Source organism: Eumetopias jubatus, unplaced genomic scaffold (genome assembly GCF_037043125.1).
Source record: "Eumetopias jubatus isolate StellerSeaLion01/CBP00866 unplaced genomic scaffold, mEumJub1_p1.0 scaffold_1, whole genome shotgun sequence".
In the NCBI taxonomy this organism is placed as follows: Eukaryota; Metazoa; Chordata; class Mammalia; order Carnivora; family Otariidae; genus Eumetopias; species Eumetopias jubatus.
In genome coordinates, this window is record NW_028274807.1 from 39,498,107 (window position 1) to 39,523,280 (window position 25,174).

A 25,174-nucleotide genomic window follows, 5' to 3' on the forward strand; every position below is an offset into this window, starting at 1 on the left:
AAAGCAATACTGGGAAGCTCAGCGGAGAACCAATTACCCAAAATAAGAATGTTCACTTATGTCAGGGTGAATGCAACTAATGATTACTCTGGGGAGTCGTCTACTATGAACGAGCATTCAGGTGAAAGACCTTGCACACTAAGAATAAAACTAAGGAAAACTAGAAAAATTAAGAAAAGAATGAGCTTCTTTAAACTTCTGGGAAGAAAACCCTAATATGTCACAAAGTATTCCAGGAAAAGAACCTGGGATTGGAGGTGGAGGTGGGTGACTTTGGCATGTAAACTCTGGGGATGTAATCAATGACTTGATTTGTATTTGAGACTCTGATGCCTCTGATTTTTGTGAACTCAAACCATTAATACTATTAACATGAGTAGTCTGATCTAAAAACCAAGATCAAACATTTAACACCATGACCTTCAGAACTAGTGAATTCCAGAGAGGAGCCGAATGCTCTGTGAAGAAACATTTACCCTACCAATTTTATCAAAATCTGTTGAATACAAACTTTAGAGTAGTCTTTTAAGTCTCATGTCATTTAAAACAGAGAGAGAGAGAAAGAGAGGGAGGGGGAGAAGGTAAAGGAAGGGAAGGGGAAGGGAAGGAAGACAAGGGAAATCTATTCCTTTAAAATATGTTCCTTAATTCTTTTCCAAAAGACCATGATTATATTCCATGGGTTATATTCCAGAAAGAAGTTTTATAAATCCTAAGTAAGACCTGACAAAAGGAGAGAAGGTAAAATTCCCGAAGCACACTACTTCTGAATTCTGTTCGGCGCTATACATGGTATAGAGCACAGGGACAGGGGAGATTTAAAGAATGTGTTTAATTCTTTGTAAACATGAGGTGGTAGAGATTCCCATTCAAAGGGACAGATTACTAGTTTAAGAAATGGGAGAAAAGTTCTGACACCTTCCTCAAGCTAGTCACCCATTTTCTGTAGGAGTGCCGGAATTATTGCAAAGTGCTTAGTTCTATAAACGTATTGTCAACGCTAAGTTTTACATAGAAAAGAACAAATATTTCAAAGTATTTAAAAACATCCTCCGCATTTTTATATGTATGTCTTTACTCTTTCTTCTTTTTACGGAAAGGAGGAAATTTCCCAGCTCACCTGTTTCAAACCCCACACTTGGCACTAAGTCCACGGTTCCATGAAAGGCTCCGGCCCACGCTGAGGTAGCAGTGGTGACTGTAGTCGGATCTGTCTTTGTGATGTCACACTGGGGAGCAGGTATCCTGGCCGTGCGCACTGACGGCATCAGCAGGGGCCCGTAGGATGGATCCAGGGCAGAGCCAGCAGAAGGGTGGTGGTGGTGGTGATGATGGCGGTGGTGCATGTGGGCATGGGGGTGGTGGTGCCGCATGTACACGTCATGCATGTGGCTGTAGGATGGGCTCACCTGAGATGCCAAAGGGTAGTGCCAGGACTCGGATGCGGGAGGGGGAGGGGCTGGGCCAGTCTGATGCAGCCCATGTCCCGGCCAGGGGCTGGGGTCGGCTCCGGGAAAGGTGCCAGGGGGTGCAGTGACCTGGAAGTCAGGATGAACACCCCCCAAGCAGGGTGCAGATGGGGGCTGGTAAGAGCTGGTCCAAAAGGAAGTCGGGAAACTACTCCGCTGGCTTGAGAGAGCTGAGCTGTCTGAGAAGACAGAAAAATTATTTACATAAGATTCAGTTCTAGGATAGACTTGCCTCTACTTGTCCCATATTTTACAAGCAGGCTAATTAGTATGCACTCTTTCCTCCCCAGAGGTAAATGGATTCCAGGTAAGTCTTTGAGATCCCATACCAAGGCAATGCACATGGTTCAAGGTGCTGAATGAGTGCCCACCCCCACCCCCGACCCCTCGTTCGCTTAGCTTATGCAGTCACAGTCTAGGCTGAGGTTTGCCAAGTCTGAGATTGAAAAGCTTCATTTCCTGCTGGGTGGCTTGCTGCCATCAGGTCTGAGCAGAGGTCACAGGTACATACATCACAGGTAAAGAAAGCTTATGCCCTAGATGTGAGTCAGGTAGGTTGGAAATGCTGATGTTTATCAAACTTCTTATAAATGCAAATGCAATTTTCATTCAAACAAAATTTTAATGCTGAAAGTAATAAATGGAAATATGATCACAGTGAATTATGCTCATCAACACTCACTTCCCATCAAGAAGAGTATAGCTCAAGCTTATTTTTTTTTTTTTTTCTGTAGAAGTCTGGGAGTCTCTGGACTGAGAATAAAAGTGTTGATATTTAGTAACAGTGACAAAATGCCCAATCTTGGTCCAGGGACTTTTCATGGGTGACCTTATTGGATCCTCATGCCGACTCAGGTAGTTATTGTTATTACCCCCATTCTAGAGATATGGAAATTGAGGCAGGGAAAAAGCCCAAGATTTCACAGCTGGCAAGTGGGAGATGGGGCTTTGAAAGCAGGTAGCCTGCCTCAGTGGCTGGCACTCTTCATATCTGTGCCACAAGAGGGCACAATTGCAACCATGACAAGAACATCTAGAACTCGAGGGGGATTCTGTGGAGATCACAAGTAGGGGTAATAGGTGTGAGGAGGGGTTAGGCGGAAGGGTAATATAAAAGAAATAACACTTAGAGATAGATAAATAAAGAGGGAAACCAGCCCCCCAACTCTTGTGTTCAGTTAAATTTCTCCACTCAATCATCATAACACATTTACAGATGACTTACTATGTGCCAAGGATAGGGAGGTCAGGGATGACCAAAGGCATCACAGTCTAGCAGGGGACAGATAAATAAGTAAACATGTGCAATGTGACCTGGTAGGGGCTCCCATAAGGGGAAGCACAGAGAGAGGGCACAGAAGGAGCCTAAGAAAAAAATAAATTACAAGAGTGGGTAGGGCTAGCCTTGTGAAGAGGTTGGGAAGAGTGGTGTAGGCAAATAAAAAAAGTATGTGAAAAAGGCCAAAAATTACACACACACGCACACACACACACACACACACACAAAGTAGCATATGAGGAACAAAAAAGAATTATGTGGGCAGAAGGTGGCAAAAAATTAGACTAAAAACTCAGACTGGGTCCAAGGAAGACCGAAATGGGCCTGGCCAGCCATGTAATGAATGTGGGCACTGTCCTAAGGAGGTGCCACTGAGCTTTGAAGAGTTTTAATCTAGGGAATGATATAGTCAGATCTGTGACTGGAAAGATCCACAACTCCAGCTATGGCCTGTGTGTACTGTGGGCTATAAAAGAGCAAGCTCAGGACTGGGAGTCTAGAGAGCTCAACTAGAGAGCTAGCACCTGCCAATTACCTTCTCTGATTCCATGACCTCAAATGGATCTGTTGATCTCCCTATGGCTCAGTTTCTACCATATGAGGTATCTGAATTAAAATTCCAAATATTTTCTGACTCTATATTTCTATCATTCTGTGAAGTGGCCTATGATGTCTATCTATAGATGAAGATAAGGTTGCTTAGCCCATGAGTCATGCATGGATAATAAGATACTATTTTCATACAGGGCTCCACACAAAAGAACCTAGCTAGATCTTTTCATTGAATGAAGAATATCCCAAGAAGTACTCGGAAATAAAAGTATTCAGAAATCTGACAGATCCATGTTCTCACTTCATAAATTTCCAGGACATAGTTTTCTTACCACAGAGGAAAGCTTCTGTAACTTGAACCAGCCACCATATATGTAATTTGACTAACATAATTAGGATATCACAATGGTCAAATGTTTCCTTTCTCCAGCTTCCCAGACGACTGCTGCACCAGTACTGCAGACCCTCCCCCTCCTCCCTGTCAGCCCTACACCAAGGCTACCATCATTCACCCCATTCATTCTGCGGACAAACAGCCATTTGGTGTCTCACATTCAAGTCTGTACCCCACAGAATATCCAAGGTTCTCAAACCCCTTGGGGAAATAAAAAAAATAATGATATTCTCCAAGAGGCAAAGGATGGAAGCGCACATTGTTCTTCAAGTCTTAAAACAGTCCGGGCAAACTGTTAATTGAATGACTTTGCTTTGTCACCATCACATCTCTCAGAAAATAACACTTAAAGTCAAACTTACTGGCATTGGGGCCAGTCTGTTTTATTTCAGAATTGTATCCCTTAACATATGAAAAGTGGCTGCTAATGACCTGCAAAGAAAGTTGTGTAAGCCCTGAGAAGAAAATTCAATTTGCCTTAAATGGTGGCCATTTGTAGAATATTCTGTCACACCCACAATGATAGCTGTCAATATTAAAACCCATGCAAAAGTTTACAGAGCCTCCTTATATGGTGCAGCTTTGCCACCCTGAATCTGTCACTTTGCTGCCACAGATTCAATCTTTGGTACCAAACCCTTCATTCTGCTCATAACTTTCCTCTCCTGAAGGGGCCAGAATCCTGTTATAAAAACTGCTAAGCCCAACCCACAGGTGCGAGCCAGAGATACCGAGTTCGCCTTATTAAAATCCCCCATTAAAATGTCAAAACTAGAGAGTCTATATCATTTTCCCGGATGCTTTCTTTTTACTTCCTTTCATTTATACATACTTGAACCCAATTTTATTTTATAGATGCTTAGGCATTTGGATATGCATGCACAAATGTGAATAATGAACAAATTCCTTACCCAAAATATTACCCTATTTATGAATTATTGTATTGTAATTAGTGAACACACTGTCAATGAAAGTGGAAATCTATTTTTAAAAACGTGCTCCATAAAGGCTGAACAAAGCTTTAAAATGCCCCAGGGAAAAATAAAATTAGAAGCAACTTAATATTTTCCCAGTCCCTATGTCTCCTGAGATTAATATAAAGTCTGCAGAGATCTATGCAGCCCTTTTCAAAGACAATGTTGCATTTTACAAGTAAATGAAACAATGTTGAAGAGAAAATATGTTTAGGGACCGTCTACACTTTAAAACCACTATTTGGTATCTTGGTTGTTAAAAAAAAAATCTTAATACAAAGAAACAGATGATATACTTTGTTTCATGCCTGGGAATCAGTGTGCTTATTTCATATGTATGTAAATTTTTTTCATTACATGACTCTTTGCTTACGAGTACTTAATCACAGCCACATTTGTTTGATGAAAAAGCATATGAAAAACTTGTGCACAAGCTATTTCCATGCAATATTACTTTTCTGGTTAGTGGAGACAATTCAGAACTGTCAGATGTTAATACTCCATGGTGACTTTGGACTCAATGATACTTAATATTCAGATGATGTCAGCCAACACTGACACTATGACACATACAAAAAATCTAAATACACTTTGGTTCAATTTGCATTTGGGAATTAAAAAATGTTACACACACACACACACACACACACACACACATCCTTATTTCTAAAAACCAAAAATGACAAAATTGTTATGTTGCCTAATACAATCCACCCAAGGCATACTCAGTAATCTCGCTGTGTGAATTATACAGAAATATATTTTAAAGACACAGAAGAGTTTAACGTGGAACATCAAGTTAGTCTTTCAATTTCATAATAGATGGGATACTTTTTGTATTAGCTCTAAATATTTCTGAAAAAAAAAAGAAAAAAAAACCTCTAAGGGTAAACAATTCAAGCCAGAGAAAATTTAACATTTAATTTCAAAAATTAAACACTTTACTAGTTAATTTTGAAAAAAAAAAAGCTATATTAAAAGGAAAATGGTACAATAGAATGTTGTAAAACCTCTATCTTCAGTCATCTTTAAAATCTCCAGGAAACATATTCTTAGAATAATGATACAACACGTCAACATTAAAAAATAACATTTGCCTTTTTATTAACTTAAGTGAAAAAAAATGCAACTCAATTCTTAACCCAAAGGGTCCTTACTGTGATTTAATTCCCATCCTCTTATTCTGTTTCCCATGAAAACGAATTGTTGGGTCAGAGGTGAAAGGCTACGTTTCCAATGTTTTCTGTCACCTAGGAATCAGGCATTACCATCATATCCAAAGTTTGTCCTCTAGTTACTTTGTTCTAGAGTTGCTCACAATGGACACTGTGACTAAAATGGGAGTTTCAAGGAGGCAGGATGATGACAGAAGTCAGGCCTCAGTTTCCTTCCATGTGTTTGTCCTGAACTTGCCAGCAGCGGCAGCGAGGACCTCCAGTGCCTCCTGGGGATACAGCACAGCTGTGCTTCCCAGTCTCACCCAGCTCTCGCGCCGGGCCCTCCCGCCCTTTCTCCTCTTTTATTGTTTCAGGTTAGTGCTCATTTTGAGAGGTCTTTGCAATGAGGATGAGTTGCTCTAAGCAGACACTATATAAATAAATCAAGCAATAATTACTTATTTTGTAACAACAACAAAATATCAAGTTCACCATTCAGCAAGGTTTTTCAGTTAGTGATATTTTGATTTTGTTAAAGCTCAACTGCTCCACTTCCCTATACACACGTGCACACACACACACTTTTTGTAATAACACTTGGGCACTGAAATCAATGCATAGACCTATTTGAAGCCAATGTTTCTATTTGAAGCCAATGTTTCTATAAGAGGGCAATCAGATTCATTACTTTTTCTCAACTGAGAAGCCCTATTCAATACCTGTAGGAATATATACTGGGACAAGAGGTAATTGATGTGATATTGTGCCAAATAAAGTACAAATATTTCCTATCAATTGTTTGCCTAAAAGCTGCCAAACACCTAAAGAGGACTTTCCTAACTCCACCAAGACACACACTTAAAGTATGACCACTATTCCATCATTAGCTGACACACTATCTTTGTCCAAAGATTTACTGGGGAAATATATTCTGCAATCAAACATAACTCAGTTTTAAATCCCTTTGTAACACTGTAGCACTTGTGTAGCCTGTAAAAACTTCATGCCATAAATTAGACCCTTTATTTAATACAGCTGGTTAGCAGCTCCTGCATAAAGTATCACTGCCATGGCCATCAACATTGTCAATATCATTGAGTAGCTACTTTGTCCAAGACACTGTGGTTTTGCCAGATATACAAACTTCCAGAAAACAAAGTTTCTGGATAAAAACCCAAGGTTGGTTTTCTATGTGCCAAATGAGTGGAAACTTATTTAAGGAAGAGAGAGAAGGCATGTAGCTGATCATTTAGCACCTTGCATAAAGCCCTGTGCCACAAATCATTCATACACATTATCACAGAATCTTTACAATAACCCTGGGAAGTGTATATCAATAAACACGTATTATAGTTGAAGTTGAGTTCAGAAAGATTTAAGCATTTAATCCAAGATCATGTTGTAGTCAGACATAGTAAGGCCCATATTGGAACCCTAAAATGAACAGAATCCAATGACTGCATTATCCAAATCTGCGTTACTTTGGCAATTATACAAAATTACCAGTAACTCTCTTCACCAGACATGGGAATCTCAATTTATTATACCTCTCTTAAGGATGTTATTTTCCAAAATTTTAATTACATTTTGGTAGATCTCCTTTCAACCACATCCAAGCTATGTGTGTTTATCAAAAATCGACTAATTCGCAACTAGAAACAACTATGGCAAAGTTCTATCACAAATGGAAAGTAAATAATACACTTGAAATCACAGAACTCTACAGAGAAAAGATCTTAACAGTCACTTAATTCAACCCCCTTATTTTATAAATAAGGAAACTATAACCAAAGATTTCACAGTTAATGCTCATATATTCTATATTGAGAACTTTTTTGTTTTCTCATCTGGGATAAATGAATGGTATGAACTTGATTCACCTAATTCAGTCACATCATTCAATTCATATTTATTCTTGATTTTCTAGACAGATATGCATTATCTTGAGTATTAGGGAAAATGATGTGAGAAAACTAGATACGATATATGTAGTCTTAGTCAGAGAGGGAGAGATGAAAATTAAAGAGCCTGCTGCATTTGCCTGCATTACCCTGAGACACTAAATTGACAAAGTGCTAAAAGTCCTAGTCTCTACCAAGCACTCTGCTTTTCATTCTGCTCATGGCACTACTCTTGCTTCTCACTGAACACTCTAAGCTCAGTCCTTCCACAAGACCTTTGTACTTGGTGTCCCCGCTGCCTCAAATAACTTCCCCCTAGATGTCCATACGATGAGGAACACTCTTATTTCCTTCAGGTCTGTGGCCACATGTAACAGACTCAGAGAGAGCATCTATCATCACCCAAAGTAAAACAACACCTAGCATTTCATTATTTAGTTTTTACCTGTCTCTTCCACTAAAAAGTTTCATGAATGTAGAGGCTTAGACTCTCAAGTTCACGGATATAGTCCCACTACCTAGAACATAGTGGGACCTTAATATTTGCTGCTTATGTCTATGAATGAAACAGGAGGTAGACTTGAAGGCCAAATTTCAGATAATCCCAAGAAAATTGTAATAATAGTTACTAAAACGTTACCATTATCTGTCTTTTCTACTCAGACACTGGACATCAGTCCAAAGATCTCTATTCAGTTGCACAGTTAAAGGGAAAAACACTGGATTGTAGAGTTTTCGCATATACACAATACCTCACTTGCAGCTATCCTGGTTATAATGCTATAGATAATCACTCACATCTAACTATAATTTGGGGCTCTTGTTTCTATATTCCAGATTAAATGATTACTAGGTTGTATATGCCACTATGCTAAAAAAAAGTAGGCATTATATTTAATACTCTCCTAGGACAGATTATCTTGATATGATTTATTATTGATATATCAGACTACTTTATTAAAGCCAGCTAATATACTGAAGTTTTCCTATTTTTCACCTTAAACACATATTAAAAGTATTTACCACATGCTATCAAATAGAATATTGGTTGATTCCACAATCATCTTAGGCTTCCAAGGACTAAGTTCTCAGTTTTGTGGGAAGTCCGTAACGTTTACTAATCAAATAAGCAATTATGCTTCCCAATTATTTCTGTCAAGGTCTCCATCATTTGGGTTTGTATTCCATCTTCCTCTTTAGAGTCACTGCTGTCTTAGTGTTGTTCATATGTACTAAAAAGAAGAAAGAAGGAAGGCAGGAAGGCAGGCTGGCAATCAGGTCAGGCCCAGCAATTTCATATAGCCATGACCTCTCCCACAACAGAGCAGAAGCATTCCTCTGGTACTGAGAGGGAATGACCATGTATCACCTCTTACCTGCCCTGTGCCATAGGTGACCTACCACAGGTAGCCTGCCTTTCCTCACCATAGGATTGCTTGGGGCACTTGTTAAGATGTGATTCCTAGAGCTTCCCTTTGGAGACTCTGATTTACTGGGTCCGAGTTAGGCGCCTGCAATCTTTGCTTTTAACAGCACTAGATTAATGACTGGCAACCTTGAGCCTGTATCTGAATCACTGGGAGGGCTGGTTAAAAGACAATTTGCTCTACCCTTAAGTTTCTGATTCAGTAGTTCTGGGGCGTGGCCCATGAATTTGCATTTCTAACAAGCTTCCATGTGATGCCCTTGTTCCTGGTACCAGAAACCACACTTTGAGAATGATTTTACTAGAAGCTTCTTATAACCAGGTGAGTTCAAAAGAAACACCCATAACACAATTCTCTAAAACTATCATTGAAATGATATATTTATTTTCCCCTAACCTTGTAATTTGCCCATTTAAGATGTCACCCAGTGATTTCCTGTGAGCCAGGAATCAAACTCAAACACCTCTGTGACCTCTATAGAGCAGGAAATACAGAAGTGGATGGCCAATCGACTGCTTTACTTTTACCGAGGTAAAAACAATAGTCTAAACTATGTAGACACAGTCAATAATGTCTGGATTGTAAACTGAAAGAGTTCATACCACAACAAAGCAGGACCGAGAAAACTATCAAGAGAACACGGAAGGCTTTCAAAGTTTGTACTCCCGGGTCAGACTCAGATTTCTGCTATGTCACCACATAGCACCTAGTGGAATGAGCAAGAGCTAATTTTTAAAAGCTGACCCGGGCACACCTACTATTTAAAGATCCAAATTGGGCCACTGGGGCTTTAAGGAATGGTGCTTCACAGCTCGGTCCTGCCACTATAAACTCAGGCCGGTTGCATCACTACTTTCCATGAGGAATTTAAGGGGTGTGACTGCATCCTTTCCAACCCTGCATTCCACATGTGACAAAACTGATCCAGCTGTTTGTCTGAAAGAAATTCCTTGCTGTCCTTAAAAATTAAAAAGCAAGTGGATATCCGTCCTCTGGGGGCAAGCCTCCAGCTGGAACCTGGTACAGGCAGTTGCGAAACAGAGACAGTGCCCTGGAGAGCATCTGCTTTTGAATTCTTACCTCGCCATAGGGGGGTTAGCCCCATCTTGCTTTTTGAAATGGCAGATTCTGGATGGAGGGTGCTGGCTTGGCCCAAAGCTCTTGAGAAGTGTTCATCCACTACTGACCCAATGTCTCCCTGGAAATAAGTGAAAAGGACACAGCGAGAGTTAAGGTACTCCATCTCGGCAGGCTGGTCTTTCTCCTCCTCCTCCTCCTCCTCCTCCTCCTCCTCCTCCTCTTGTTTGCTGGGAAGGGTGACTTCCAGAGAGTCCTGCATCTTGCTGTATACCGCTAACTTCTTCTGGGATGGAATAAACAAAACACGGTATCAAAGACAGTTTGTAAGAAAGCATGCACTACTTAACTTTTCACTTAAAAAAATCTAAATATTAACATATGTTTGCAAACTGATTCTTGGTCTGCTGTACTCCCTCTTTCCCCTCCCCAAACCAGTCTTCTCCTCCCCACCCTGAAAAAATAAGTCTGTTATTTCCAATTTGGCAAAAAAAAAAAAAAAGTAAATTATCATTACCAGACAATATATTTTCAGAGTGTAAAAGACAGGTTTATTTGGTTTCTCTTTTTCATAATCTAAACATATCAAAAGGAGGATGGCTTTAAAAACGGGACAGATTCTTTCCGGTTTTTCACCAATTTTCTATTTTAAAGCTTCAATGTACGCCAACATTACAGTTTGGGACACAGAGGAATGGGGGACAGGAGGGGGTGCCCAGGGGGAGGGGTGGAGAAGAAAGGAGCTTTCCCTAAATGAAATAAACTAAAATAAAAACAGGAACGTAGCATCTTATAAAAGGATTTGGCAGATGTGCCCAACTCATTTCTCAAAAATCAAACTAAAATGACAAACTAAGTCTGTGTGAAGATCCATTTTGCATGGAACATATTTGCAGATGTTGCACTTGCCCCCATTATCATGGGGGGGGAGCACAGATGATATTCTGGCTTACTGAAAATAATACCCGGTGCTACCAATGGCTAGGGCAGCTTGCAAATAAAGATAAGAGAGTTTTGATAATTTTAAAATATGCTTAAAACATATGCTCAATATGCTTAATGGTCAATATATATTACACCAGGCACTCTTATAAAACCTGAACTTATTACCTCCCTTAGTTGTTATAATTCTACATCATGGTTATTATCACGGTCCATATTTTAAAGATGAAGAAACAAAGGCACAGAGAAGTGAAGTCACTTGCCAAAGGTCACAGAGGATGAGAGTGGTGGAGCTAGAATGCATAGTAAGAATATGCAGGTATATTTATGTGTGTGTGGTAGAAGGGCAGGGGAGGGGTATCTAGTGTGGGGGGGGGGAATCACCAAAATGGTATGTTATTGTTTTCTGGCTGGTAAGTTTTGTAGTTGTTATTCCCACTTTTTCAATATTTCCAAATGTTTTTCATTGAGTACATATGATTTTTGTAAGCAACAACTTCAATGTGAATTATATATATAAGATAATGCTAAAGATAGTTGTAAAACTTATTATCCTAATGATGAAATGAGCTCTCTCATTCATATACCTGCAAAACCTGTTTCTTTGTTATGCCATTTTTATGTCAGAAAAAAAATGCATGCTGGAAAATGAATGTGAGTCAAAAAAAAGAAATCATTCTAGAATACTCGTAAGCACATAGTTTTGCAAATGTTATCAAAACACATAGCCCAAACTCGTGGTTCTAATGCAATTACTAGCTTCAAAAATCTATAGCCCTAAATTATAAATGCATCATTCAATAAATTGAACATTTTCCCCCTAGCAATGAATACATTGTTCTTGAGTGCGGTGGGCCCTGAAATGTTCAGGCATATTATGAGCTGTTGGTTATTATATAGGAGCTGTTATTTATAAATATATGTATTACTTTACATTTAAAATCTGTGTCAATATGGTTATCACTTGCCGATGAGTAGATAATTCATTCCTGTGAGTGAATATGCCTTGCAGCTGAATAGGCGATTGTAAAGACCGCGCGGTTATATTTCTAACAGTCTGTTTTGCACAGGTTTGAACATGTTTATATTTAACTTCAATAGTAAAAACACCACGGTAACAAAGGTTATGTATAAAATAAGGGGACTGAACTAAATGGCCTCTAAAGTTACTCCTGACTTTAAATGCCATTAAAAAATAAACAAATATTACAATTTATTAGTCAAATCACAGTACTATTTCTTTGTGTGCATGTGTATTTATCTGAAGTTATGCCGTGAAGCATATACACACACACTCTCTGCCAAGTACTCCAGTATATTAAAAAGAAGCACTGTTTTTATATAGGAAAGCTGTTAAAACTGATCTAGGGAGTGACTTCACTGTCCACTGGTGTTCATTACTATCTCTGAAACTGATCTTTTTTTCCTGTTAATGTCTAGTTCAGCATCAGTTTGTGAGAGTCAGGTTTAGCATCTAATTGTTTCATTTGTTTAATTTTAACATTTATTCTTTAAAGGAAAGAGCCCTGGGCTGTGCTAATTATCCAAAGAAAGGCAATGTTTTATTTTATCCCAATTAGCAAATAATTGTTAGATGAAATAAATTTAAAGTTTTATATATATGTAAAAGATTTACAACTGCAAATCCTAATATAAAGATAGCATTAGGACCAATAATAGCAGTACTAAAATATCTTAATTTATTAATTAACGGCAGTTGAATTTAACCTATAGATTTTCAATTTATTTAAGATCACACAAGTTTCTAAATGCTGTAAAATTTCATGTTACTCTTTTTTACCAAGTGTTGAATGGTTGGATAAAAATCATCTAAAATTTACAAATGAAAAATTCTATATGAAATGGGGAAAAAGTGAACAAAATCTGCCATTGTATCAAAATGCCTTTTATTAGTCTATTTTCTAAAAATCATTCTTCTGTTTATGGTTGCATTTATTCCCTATACCCTTTATATTTCATACATACGTAATGTATGTCTGTGTATGCATAAATATATAATATTATTTCCTTTGATAGGCAAACACCAGTGATTTTATAAAAATATATGTATTGACTCTATTTAAATACAACTTTTTGAATGAATATAAGATATGCTTTTGTTTTTTCTCTCCCAGCTCTTTAAGACAGGTCTTCTATTAATTCTATACATTTGCTTGGAGACTATCAAATAAATAAAATGGAAAGAGAGCCTATGATACACCTACCAATAGGCAGGACATAAGGCATATCTATCATTCTCTTGTACTTTTTTCAGATAAAGGTGAGTCAATTTTCACAAATTATAGTGAACCAACTTAAATATTTACATTGAACACACATGCACACACTCACACATATGCACATGCGCACGCATGAACACACACGATTAGCCTCACCATCAATACCACTTGTTAAAATAAGAATTCTAAGGTATCCAGATGGCCTGAAACCTTCCTAAAATGCATTGAATTTGCCTAATTTTTAATGTTTTTACTGAAGAACAATATAAACAGAAAAGGCTACATATCATAAATGTATAGTTCGTAAACTTGATAAACTGAGTACATCAATGAAACTAGCAACAGACCAAGGACTAGAATATCCTCACTGCTTCCTTCAAGACCACTACCTCCTCAACAGCAACCACTAACCAGACTTCTATCAATATAGATAGCCAAAACTATCTTGTACTTTATATAAATGGACTCCTACAGCATGTACCCTTTTGTGTCTGGCTTCTTTCACTCAATATCGTGTTCATGAGATTCATGCATATTGTCGCATGCAGTTTTAGACTGTTCCTTCTCATTGCTGTGTAGTACTACATTCATCTATTCTACCACTCACAGGCATTTGGCCAGTTTCCAGATTTGGGTTATTACAAAGAGTACTTCTATGAACATTGAGTATGTCTTTTAATGAACATACGTCTGCATTTCTTTGGGGTATACACTGAAGAGAAGATTGCTGGGTCATAGGGTATGTACAGATGTGGTTCAGTCCTAACAGATATTGCCGGTTTTCTCAAGTAATTTTCACCAACTTACACATGGACGGCCAGTTTACGAGAGTTCCTGTTGCTCCATATCCCTCTCAAGCCTTGGTACTGGATGTCTTTTTTCAGTTTTGCTCTCCTGATAGATATCCCAATTTTTTTAACTTTTTTTTCATTGAGGTGAAATTCACATAAAATTAACCTTTTGAAAGTGAATGATTCTGTGGCATTTAGTACATTGAGAATGTTGTGCAACTACCATCTCCATCTAGTCCAAAACATTTCGTCAACCCAAAGGGAAATTTTGTACCTATGAAGTATTAACTCCCTATTCTCTGACTCCTCCCCACCAGTCCATGATAACCACCAATCCGCATTCTGTCTCTAAGAATTTATCTATCCTGGATATTTCCTATAAATTGAATCATACATATGTAACTTCTTTCTCTTAGCATGTTTCCAAGGTTCATTCACACTGAACAATACTTCGTTCTTTTTATAGCTGAGTAATATTCCATTATATGTATATACCACAATTTGTTTATCCATGTATCCACAGATGGACATTTGACTCACATCCACCTTCTGGTTACTGCAGATAGTGCTGTTATGAATATGTGTATACATGCATTTGGTTGCATACCTCTTTTCAAATCTTTTGGGTAGGCATGTATGATCATTGGGTCATATGGTAACACTAAGCTTAACTTATTAGGGAACTGCCAAACTGTTTCCACAGCAGCTGAACCATTTTAGATTCCCACCAGCAATGTACTTGGTGTCCAATTTGTCCACATCCCTTGGCAGAAAAATAACACTTATTATTTTCTGGATTTTAAAAGAATTATTATTACAGCTATAGCCATTCTAGTAGGTATGAAGTGGTACCTCACTGTGGTTTTGATTTGCATTTCCCTAATGACTAATGATGTTGAACAATTTGCATACATTTAAAAAATATTAAGTGTGAGCACAAAGAAAACAGGAACAGAATTTAAACAGCAATTGATTCATACACTGACAATCACACCATCTTAATATTCTCCTCCACAGATTCTTAAGCCTTAGCTACTTTCTGATATCTGTGCTTTGGTAAGTGTAAATCAATTCTTTGCCTATTTTTTTTAAAGATTTATTTATTTATTTATTTATTTGAGAGAGAGAATGAAATAGAGAGAACATGAGAGGGGGTAGGGTCAGAAGGAGAAGCAGATTCCCCGCCGAGCAGGGAGCCCGATGCGGGACTCGATGGGGGACTCAATCCCAGGACTCCAGGATCATGACCTGAGCCGAAGGCAGTCACTTAAACAACTGAGCCACCCAGGTGCCCAATTCTTTGCCTATTTTTAACTAAGTAAATTATTCTTGTGCACTTTTGCCATATTCTGTATTCACTTGGTGTTTGCTCCTTGGAATAAAACTTGCCTGGTGTTACATTCTTTCTTGAGAATAATATATAACATTCAAAATGTTGAGAATAAATCTCAAATCATCAGAACCTAGATTTCCTGAATTGAGGTCAAAGGGCAATCTAGTTAACATATTTTTTTTCAAGATGCACAATCACTTCCTACAAATATCCAAATCTCAGACAAGTTCATGCTTTTCTTGGGAGACTGAAGAATTGTTAACCAAAATAAAGACATCATCAAAAGGGACTTCAACACCTACAAATGGGTTTATTTAGTGCCCATTAACCTGCTCATCCCCATTTCAGAGTAATGACAATGTTCCCCCAGGCGAAATGACCCTGTGTTAGGTGAAACAATGACTGAGTTAGCAGCCACAAAGTGAAAACTAACTCACGAGAAGAGGTTCAAGCAGCGTAGGAAGGAGTAGGCCCAGGCAGCGCACGCAGACCATACCCAGCCACCTCACAGCCTGCCACAAGGCAGGACAGGAACAAACTCTCACAGGAATGTGCAGGGGAAAGGATTTGTCTGACAAGAGAGACTTCCATGTCAGGAGCCAAATACCACTAACTCCCCAAGGCTTAAGCTTACAAAATGCCAAATGATTACTGTGCATATGTGGAAACTTCTTTTCCTAAAAAAAACAAAAGTATTTTAATGAAACATTGGATATTTGGAAATAGCTTTGTCTTTTTTTTTTTTCGTTCTTTTTTCTTTTTCTTTTCTTTTTCCCAATTTCTACTGGCTCTCTTCTCTAAACGCAATGATTCCTTTATGTTCAAAAAACATGGTTGGCACCTATAAGAAAGGACCACTAGCCTGGAGTAAATAAATGTTTCAAATTCCCTATGTTTCAAAGTGTAAAGTCCATAAGAGCAGCTGACTGCTCCTTGGTCATATTTTTCTGAATTTACTTGGTAACAGATTTTTAAAAATATCTCAGAGAGACTTGAAATTTTGATCCTTAGCTTGTTTGGAAAAAGGAGGAGGAGTCAGGTTAAGGGAGGGTGGGTCAGGATGAAGAGCTACGCCACAGACCTTTTACATATCATATTTTGCTTCCCTCTCTCAAACACACACACACAAACATTTTGTCCAAATAATTGCTTCCAATTTACATATGCAAAAACTGATTTGCTTGGCTAGGATCATCGAACTAGTAAATGGCAGGGACAGGATTAGAACCTATTTCCGTCTGAGTACAAAGCATGAGCCAAGAAAACAGACTAAAGGAAATGAGTCTCTATATATTTATTTTAATTGAATAAATAAAAGAAGCCCACAATCAGCAAGGCATCAAATGGCATCCCATAACTAAGGAGAGTCAAAGTTACTTATAACATTAAAAAAATAGAGATGTAAACATATATCAGAGTTACGGCTATTAAATCATGCAGTGCTCTTTAAAGTAGATATACATGTATATAAAACTGAAGTCTATATCTAAAAAGGTATTGTCCCCTTGGCAAGTCAGATACATAATACAATCGCCTACCACTTTTCTGGAAATCCTATTTTGAAAATGTGAGCAGAGCCAATTTTGTGAGACATAGTCATAACTTGAGATTCTGTGTTTGTTTGTTTTGTTTTGTTTTTATTTTTCTTAACAGTCGGGAGGAACAAACCAAAAATAATATTAACTCAATCGGCTATTTTTGAGCACACTTGCCTCTCAATGATTCTGGTCATTATCAAAAATCAAACTCATCCCCTCCAAGGATGAAAACTTTCCAGTTTTGAAGATGTTCCAAAAAAATGTGCCACATACTTAGAGAGAATTTCAAAATTTGCATTCCCAAAATATTTTAAGCAATGATCACATCATAAGGGTATGTGTTCTCTCTCAAACTGACTACTTTGAATGAAACAAGTTTCCAAGATGTGAATTTCTGATATGTCCTTATAATCCTATTAAAAGACATAGGGTATGACTTCATTTTTAAAAATTCATCTGTTATTCATCAAATCACCAATTAATTCCTCTTTTCTATCAGTAATTGTGCAAAGACATGGAGCCACAAAGATGAAAGTCATAGCCTATCGTTAAACTCAAGCTGCTCATAGTTAGTTGGAAGGGCAATGGTAAATAAAGAGAACCTCAGTTTATCCATAGGGCTAATTGTCCAATTTCTCCAAGGAGCTAATATTTAAAAATTTTAAAATAAGAAAAGCAAGAAGGTAACATTAGGTAAATTATTGTTTCCTTGTTTCCAAAGAAATCCAGATGGGAAGGGACCACGATAGAAAGAGAATGGAAATAGGAATGAGGATTTGACCAAAATGAGTCCATGAGTTTGCATAAGTCACCAAACCATCTGGCCTTCAGCTTCCTCTTCCGAAAATGAGGAATTTTGAGACTTGATTATCTCAGAGGTCTCATCCAACTCTATATCCTAACAAGCAACATGCTAGAGCGCTAGACAAATTCACACTTAATTTTGTTTCTTACGTTGGCCGCCTCTTCTGATTTTGCAGGACACCAGCCAAAAATACCCTACAGATCATCGAAGACTAATTCATTCCTAGACACGGGTCATCTAGCCCAATTCCTAAGAGTTACCTTTGGTATCTCCTTTATCTAACTTCATAGTAACAAGAAAGGATGCATCCTTCAACCACCCCGCCTTTCCCTCCACCCGCCAAGGACAAGTGTTTTGGCAGACTAAAACATTAGCGTTCTAAGAGAAAAGGACACCTGTTTACTTTAGGTCATTCTTCCTTTCTTTTCTTCCTTTTTCTTCCCCTCTACTAATGCACAAGACGAATGAAAAATAGTTCGGTTACCCCAGGTCAGACCACACTTTTAAATTACTGGCATAAATCTGGTATCCACTGAGGTATCTATAAATATGGCATATATGACTCATTTTTAGCAGCAGATGTTTGGGTCTACTGGTTCAAGGCACTGTCGGGTCTTCCTAAATGAATAGTTAAAGCAGAAAACCAGCTGCTTAAAGAGGTGCTTTTTGAAGGATTCGGGGCAGAGTTTTGCCCAAAATTATTTCCTTCACTGTGTCTGCCAGAACCTGAAATTCAAGTATCAGACAGCTTTTGTTTCTTAAATGAAAATATTTTTCTGGAGATAATACCTTAAATTATTATCTATTACCGGATGAATTAGTTTGGGATTTTTTTAAAAAAAGCTAGCTGGAAACAGGGCCTATGGGAATGGGATCCAACTTCACCATCCAAGTTTTAGAATGACAGACAGAAAGTCTGATGCACAAGTTTGCTTTAGGATCTGCCCTGAGCATCCTGAGCATAATATTTTTAGTCTCATTGAACATACCCTTTGCACAGAAGGATAACAAGACAGAAATATATACTATCCAAAGGGATTAGCTCAGCATCTTTGTTGCAATAGCCCAAAGAGTCACTGTGCACAATGGCAAGCTTCAACACTCTGAACACCCTCATTTCCTTTGGTGTGGCATATGTCCCTGCCATCCCCAACTTCGTGGGATGGGAGACTTCATTAAGTGTGAGGTGAACTAGAACTTCCTTGCATTTGTCCAAAACACCCCTTCCTTTCCAAAGAATGTCATCTTGTCCTGGCATTTGGTTTCCTGGTGAACATATCTCCACCATGCATGATTTTACTGATTCCAAGCCTTCCCTTTCTATCGTTATTGTAATCTCTCTTCTGGTTGACTGCCAGAGACAACAGTTTAGTTTAGTTATTTTAAAGTTTAATTTTTTTTTTCTTCAGCTTTGAATTTTCTGGCTGGAAAGTTATTGGGAGCATAAAACTCTGGGGCACTTTAAGCTTCTAAGTCTCTGCAGTCAAGTTAATTTGTGTAGTGTGGAATTATAGGGGCTGTTCTTTCTCAAAGAAGTCCTGTATGAATTCTTATGAGTCCACTTAAGTCCTGGCTTACAGTTGCAAGAAAACTGGATCCTCTACCTTAAATAAGTTGGCGGTGTATTGAGACTATTTAAGATATAATTGTGTTCTTTCCGTTTAATGAATCTAAACTTACATTGGAATAACAGTAATATATGAGGCACTTAAAGCTGACTGTTAATACCACTTCCTGAAGATTATTTTAAAATAAATAAACGTTCATTTGCTAAGTGGATATTCTGCCTCATCAACGAAGGATGCAGAATGGATAGCAAAAGTCATTAGCATAATACAAATGCTTTCAAAAGGACTTTGGAATGCCTAAACTAAAAAAGTACACTACCAAGGACTTGGAAAGAATTTCAAGCTCCAAGGCCAAAGAATCTACTGCATATTAATCTTCTTTATCAAAAAGTTGATTTGGAGCACTAAAGACAAAAATAAGCCTATTGTGCAATAGCAAAAAGAAAAAAAAAGGAAAAAGCTTCGGAGACTACATGGCATGGTGGAAAGATGCTACGTTGGGGAGCATGGCTTCTGGTGGTCCTAATTTTGTCACCAATTAGCTTTGAAATCTTTGGCTAGCCATTTCAGCCCTGTGAGCATCCATTATCCCAATTGCAAAAGGAGGGGTTGAAGTATGTTTTTTCAGGGTGTTTATTAGAGAGCGTTTTATGACCTAACCAAGGTGGCAAAGTTCAGAGAAATAGTTTGAAACAAACAAACAAACAAACTCCTTACAAACTTATAACTGGAGTTCTGCCTCCTGGGAGCACTTAATTCTTTTAGGTGAAAGCATGCAGGCAGATTCACCCAGCTGTCCCCCTTGAAGAGGACAGAGTAAATATGCTCTAACTTATATGAAACCCGGAATGTAATTGTTAAAAGACCCTATGCACAATTAGAAAACTGGAGATCTTTTTTTTTTTTTTTCTGCTTTCACCACCTCATCTATAAACGACACGATTCTGAAAGCTTTACGTAATTTTCTAGTGTTGACATTATGAGTAAATGGAGAGGGGAGGCAGATTTAGACAATAACAGACTGTCTACATTGAAGATGAGAAGTCCCCCAGGTATGAAGGGAATCTATGATTTCATGTCATTTCCCTCAATTTTTCCTGACACATATTTGGAAATTTGTTTTTCTTAGTTCCTACTGTCACTGTTAGAATGCAAGCACATTCCTTTCTGGACACGTTCTGCAGTGTCATCATGCCTCCGGAGCATGGGCTGAGAGACTGAGTCAAGAGTTCTCTTGAGGAGATGTTAAAGAGATCGTGGGCATGAGGACCAGGGAGCTTAGCATCTCCCAGCAAATCCTGGCTGGACAAAGCACACTGGAAGATTTACTCACAGTTAAGCAACTTCTAGGGATTAATGTCAGGGATTATAAAATTTATTCTGCAGACATATTTACAAATTATTTTGATTCGTAACACACCACAGTGCCGCCCGATATATATGCAGTTAACTACGTTTTTAAGACACCAACCTATTACCCATGTATAATGCATAATATGCTTGATGAAAATCTGAACTTAAAATTTCAAGTGCACATCTGTGTTTTTAAGGATAAAGCAGAGTACACATGCCTGGAGATTGATATTCTATCATTTCAAAAATAATTTTCAGCTGTATGATCATACATGAAGAGGAAAAATGCACCTTTGGATAAAATCCATCATAATAGACCATTATGCTATACTAACTTACAAGGACTTCTGAGCTATATGGACTTGAGGGCTCAAAGATACCCACTACAACTGATTACAGAAGCAATACAAAGCTGAAAAACTTATTTTCCTAACATTTTATCAATGATCGTGTAACTTTATAACTCTATCACTTTTTCTGATTTCTTTTTTTCTACTCAACAAATCAATTTTTCAAATGCAGTAGGAGTGGTAGCCTTTATTTTTGTATCCCAGGCAAGATGCTATTAGGGGTCACTTCCCAGGGATGGAGAAAACAATCTTCATGGATAATAATGATAAAACCTTATGGAATGTAAAAACAACCAAAATATGTATTCTCGGATGACTGCATTAGGGCCAGCCAAGTCAATATTAGTCCCACTTCACCCACGCACCACATAGTCTAAAAATGCTGTCAGCCTGATAAGAATTTCCTGATTTACTTTTTTCCAATAGAAAATATAGGTCATCAAAATAAACTCCTGACAGTAAAAGAACAGTAGTTACACTATCAAGTCTCTTTATTTCGCTAGCCAGTTATAGTCAATTTCCTACTTAACAACAACAGAAAAAGTAACCTCCAACAAGCCATTTTAGTAAAAGTAACATGAAAATTTCCAAGCACACCTCTCAGCTAAGTTCTTAAAGTCCACTCAGCCAATTATCTACTTGAATGATACCTACGGAACCCTATAGTATAGTGAAGGTGACATTTACTAATATGTGCAACTCATCAATGTGGACAATTCAGGTGAAAAAGAAACCTCATTCTTCAGTTTGTTGATGGTCTCAGCAAAAGAATGATATTTGGGGATTGAGTTGCAGCACTATCACACAAGTTAGAGTACTAGTTATTTCTTACTGAAAACTGAATTTTATGATCAGTAATTTATAATTTTTCTGATACTGAATTTTATTTTCTAGTTCAAGAGTATTATAAGCCTAACCTCCACCACAGATTCATATATTAATGGAATTATTTTCACAATTCTATAGAACAAAACCCTATTCATAACATCTATAGTTCAAGTTATTTTTTAAGGGGAAAAATACTTTCCTGTATGCTTAGTAATTCTGAGTCTGTTGCTTGTCCACATTCCAATTGACAATTGAGAGCCTCCACAATCTGTGAGATGGAGGAAAGGAAGGGAGGAAATAGGGTGGTTCATCTGGGACTGAGTGTTTATAAAACACATAAAAATGATATCCAGTATCTCTTTGCCTCACTTGCTTAATTTGTACCAATTGGTTTTCTCCATTACTTATATCTTTTATATTTAAAATCACAGAAAAGCAAACAGCATAACCAAAAGGTTTTAAATCTATCACCACTGACCACAAATTACAAAATGCTTTCCCATTCTCTTTCCTAAAAGTAATCTTGTTTTCAAATGCTAAAGCTCCTGAATATTAAATGAATAAATAAATTAATTAATTAATTAAATGATAGCAATAAAATGGGGTTCCTTTCTCCTTTGCCCTACTTGGTCTGGTTAAGCTTATATTGTTCTGCAGATAACTCTGGGGCATGTGCTCCAGAATCAGCTGAATTTTACAGTCCCTAAATTCTAAACTGAAGTTACGATTTCTTTCCAAAGAGTAGCCCTACAAATCTAGCAAAGAAACAGGTAAAGGGAATACAGAAATCAAAATTAATTATATAAATTATAATAGAGAGCCAAACCCTTAAGACCACAATAAAATATGGTACAAGTTAGTGCCACATACTCATATATGTGTTCTCTGTAGCACTAACTAAGGCCTGACACACATTCTGCTGGTGTCCAGAGAGGAATGTTCAGGGGTACCTAGTGCCAAATTCCCCACACCCTACTCTCCCTTCTAAAAGAACTATATCATCTCCCTGGTTCCAGAACCCTTTTTATCCACAGCATTCTCCGTCACTCTCAGCTTGATGAAGACCCAACATCCAGTGATTCAAGGTTACCTCTTGAGCGGGGAAACACTTCCACTAGGCTGAACTATAACATCTCTGTGCTTTGATGGAATTAAAAATGAATGAGGAAGTTTGGGATCAATTCCTGCCCTCTAAATCACAGTCATAAGAAGACAGACTCTACAGAGAAGTTCTAATAATATTTGACAGACGTTACACTACACCTCTGTTCCATAAAAGTTCCAGAAAGGTCATTCCATGAGCTCTCTGTCCAGGTAGCCTCCCCTATGTCGGTGACACATTTTATCCTCTTAATCAAGAGAACCCTGAAACACTCCACCTTTCCAAAGAAAACAAAATATTTGATTTAAAAGGAAGTTTACTCACATACTCCTAAGACAGATGCCCTTGGTGAGTGTCAGAGAACTGAGCCCAAAGAGCTAGGGTGGCTATGAGAAGCAGGCTCTGAGCTCCGGTGACAACAGCTCAATGAAGCCCCCAGCCAGGTAATGCCTCACACCGAATCCCCACCCGTCCACCAGGCTGCTTGTCCCTTCCCGAAGCCTCTCCTCCTCTCTGCTCAAGGGCGCTCCCGCAGGTCCCAGAGCATCCTCCGCGCCGCCCGTCCCGGCGGGACGTCGCCCGAGTCCCAGACAGATACTCTCGGTGCCCCTCGCCCCCGCCCCCGCCCCCGGCGGGCTGCCCGGTCGGTGACTCACCTGCTGGCCAGGTTGGGGCGCCGGGTGGTAGTAGGCTGTGGGGCAGGTTGCAGCTGCCACAGGGTTGGGCAGATACTGGGGCGCTCCATACGGCTGGGGGTGATACATCACCTCCGCACAACTCATGGCAGCCGGGGCAGCGGCGGCCCCCGAGCTGCCGCCGCCGCTCTACGCGCTCGGGCGACGGGCGCCGCCGCCACCGCCGCAGCTGCCTCCTCTGTCGCTGCTCCAGCTGCTACTGCGGCGAAGGCGGGTCCTCGGAGGCCGCGGGCTCCGCGCGGGGCGCGGGCTCGGGAGGGGTTGGCAATCAGTGGGGGCCCATGCGCGGGCACCGTCATCTTCAGCCCCTCCGAGTGTCCCCTTGCCTGCGCTTATATAGCGGCTCCGGGACGCAGCGGCCCGCCGCGCGGCGGGGGCATGACAGTGCCCGGCTCCGGCGAGGACAGCAGCGCCCACCGCAGCGCCAGCCGCAGCCGCAGCCCCGGCCGGGTTGGGCAGCCCTGGGGAGCCGGGGCTCTGGTTTGCATATACACAATGCACGCCCGGGGCTCGTCCTATCACCGGAGCTCGCGCCTGGGCGAGGACCGGGAGGCGGGGGCAGAGGGAGGGGGGTGCTGGGGAGGAGGGGGAGCACTTCGCCGCTCCAGGCTCTGACGCCGAGCTCCTGCAAAGTTCCTCCAACTCGATCCGCGGCGGGCGGGTCGCCCAGCGGGGGACCCCGGGGAGGGCCGGCTGCGGATTGGAGCGAAGTTTGAAGCCCTCTCCGCCTTCCGGCAGTGGGATGATGGTGGGAGGGGAACGGTATGCGAGAGGCTCCGCGCCCTCGGAGCTCCGGCTTTCCACCCCGTCTGTCACCTGGCTGTCAGGGCGGGGGCTGCCCAACCCCAGGGAGCTTTTGGGGGGGAACACCAACGCAGAGGCCAGGGCTAAACGAAGGCCAAGTGTGCAAAGAGGTAAAACAGAACAGGAGCAAAATAAACTGGGATTAGCCTTTACGTTAAATATAACCATAAGTGAAAGTTAACTTTATTACAAGTGCGCACATGCCAAGAATGCAACACAGTTTTCTACCAGTGATCTCCGCTTTAAGTTTACACCTTCATGATATGAAATTGTTGTGGGACGTCAACCTTTTCTGGCTCTTCTTGCCTGGTTTCCATGGAGTAATAGACAATAACAACTGATTAAACCTATTCAGCTATTAAAGGTTTATCTACTTGCAAGTGGCTTATAATCCTCTCCTCTTTGTAGGAATATAACTGTATTTTGATATAATCAGGTAAAGTAGTAAAGAATTATAATTACTTTATAAATAAGCAAACTCTTTGAACTTTAACAAGTATATCTCTCCCCTTCTGTTTAGGGATTCTCTTTTATGACACAGAACAGTTTCTTTGTTTTCACAGAGACTATCCTTTGAGGAAAAGTCGATCTGGAT

General features: G+C 39.4%; 1 protein-coding gene and 1 pseudogene across 1 annotated transcript; one reads left to right on the top strand and one right to left on the bottom strand.

Moving 5' to 3' along the window:
• Positions 1 to 83: 83 nt before the first annotated feature.
• On the bottom strand, positions 84 to 23,862 carry VGLL3 (vestigial like family member 3). The gene is made up of 4 exons (XM_088022812.1): positions 23,737 to 23,862; positions 10,234 to 10,516; positions 1,121 to 1,648; positions 84 to 160 (listed from the first exon to the last, which is right to left on the bottom strand). Exons 1-4 carry the CDS (start codon positions 23,860 to 23,862, stop codon positions 84 to 86), a joined length of 1,014 nt encoding a protein of 337 aa, XP_087878938.1.
• A 194-nt stretch (positions 23,863 to 24,056) lies between these two features.
• On the top strand, positions 24,057 to 24,725 carry LOC148165001 (uncharacterized; annotated as a pseudogene).
• The last annotated feature ends 449 nt before the right edge of the window (positions 24,726 to 25,174 follow it).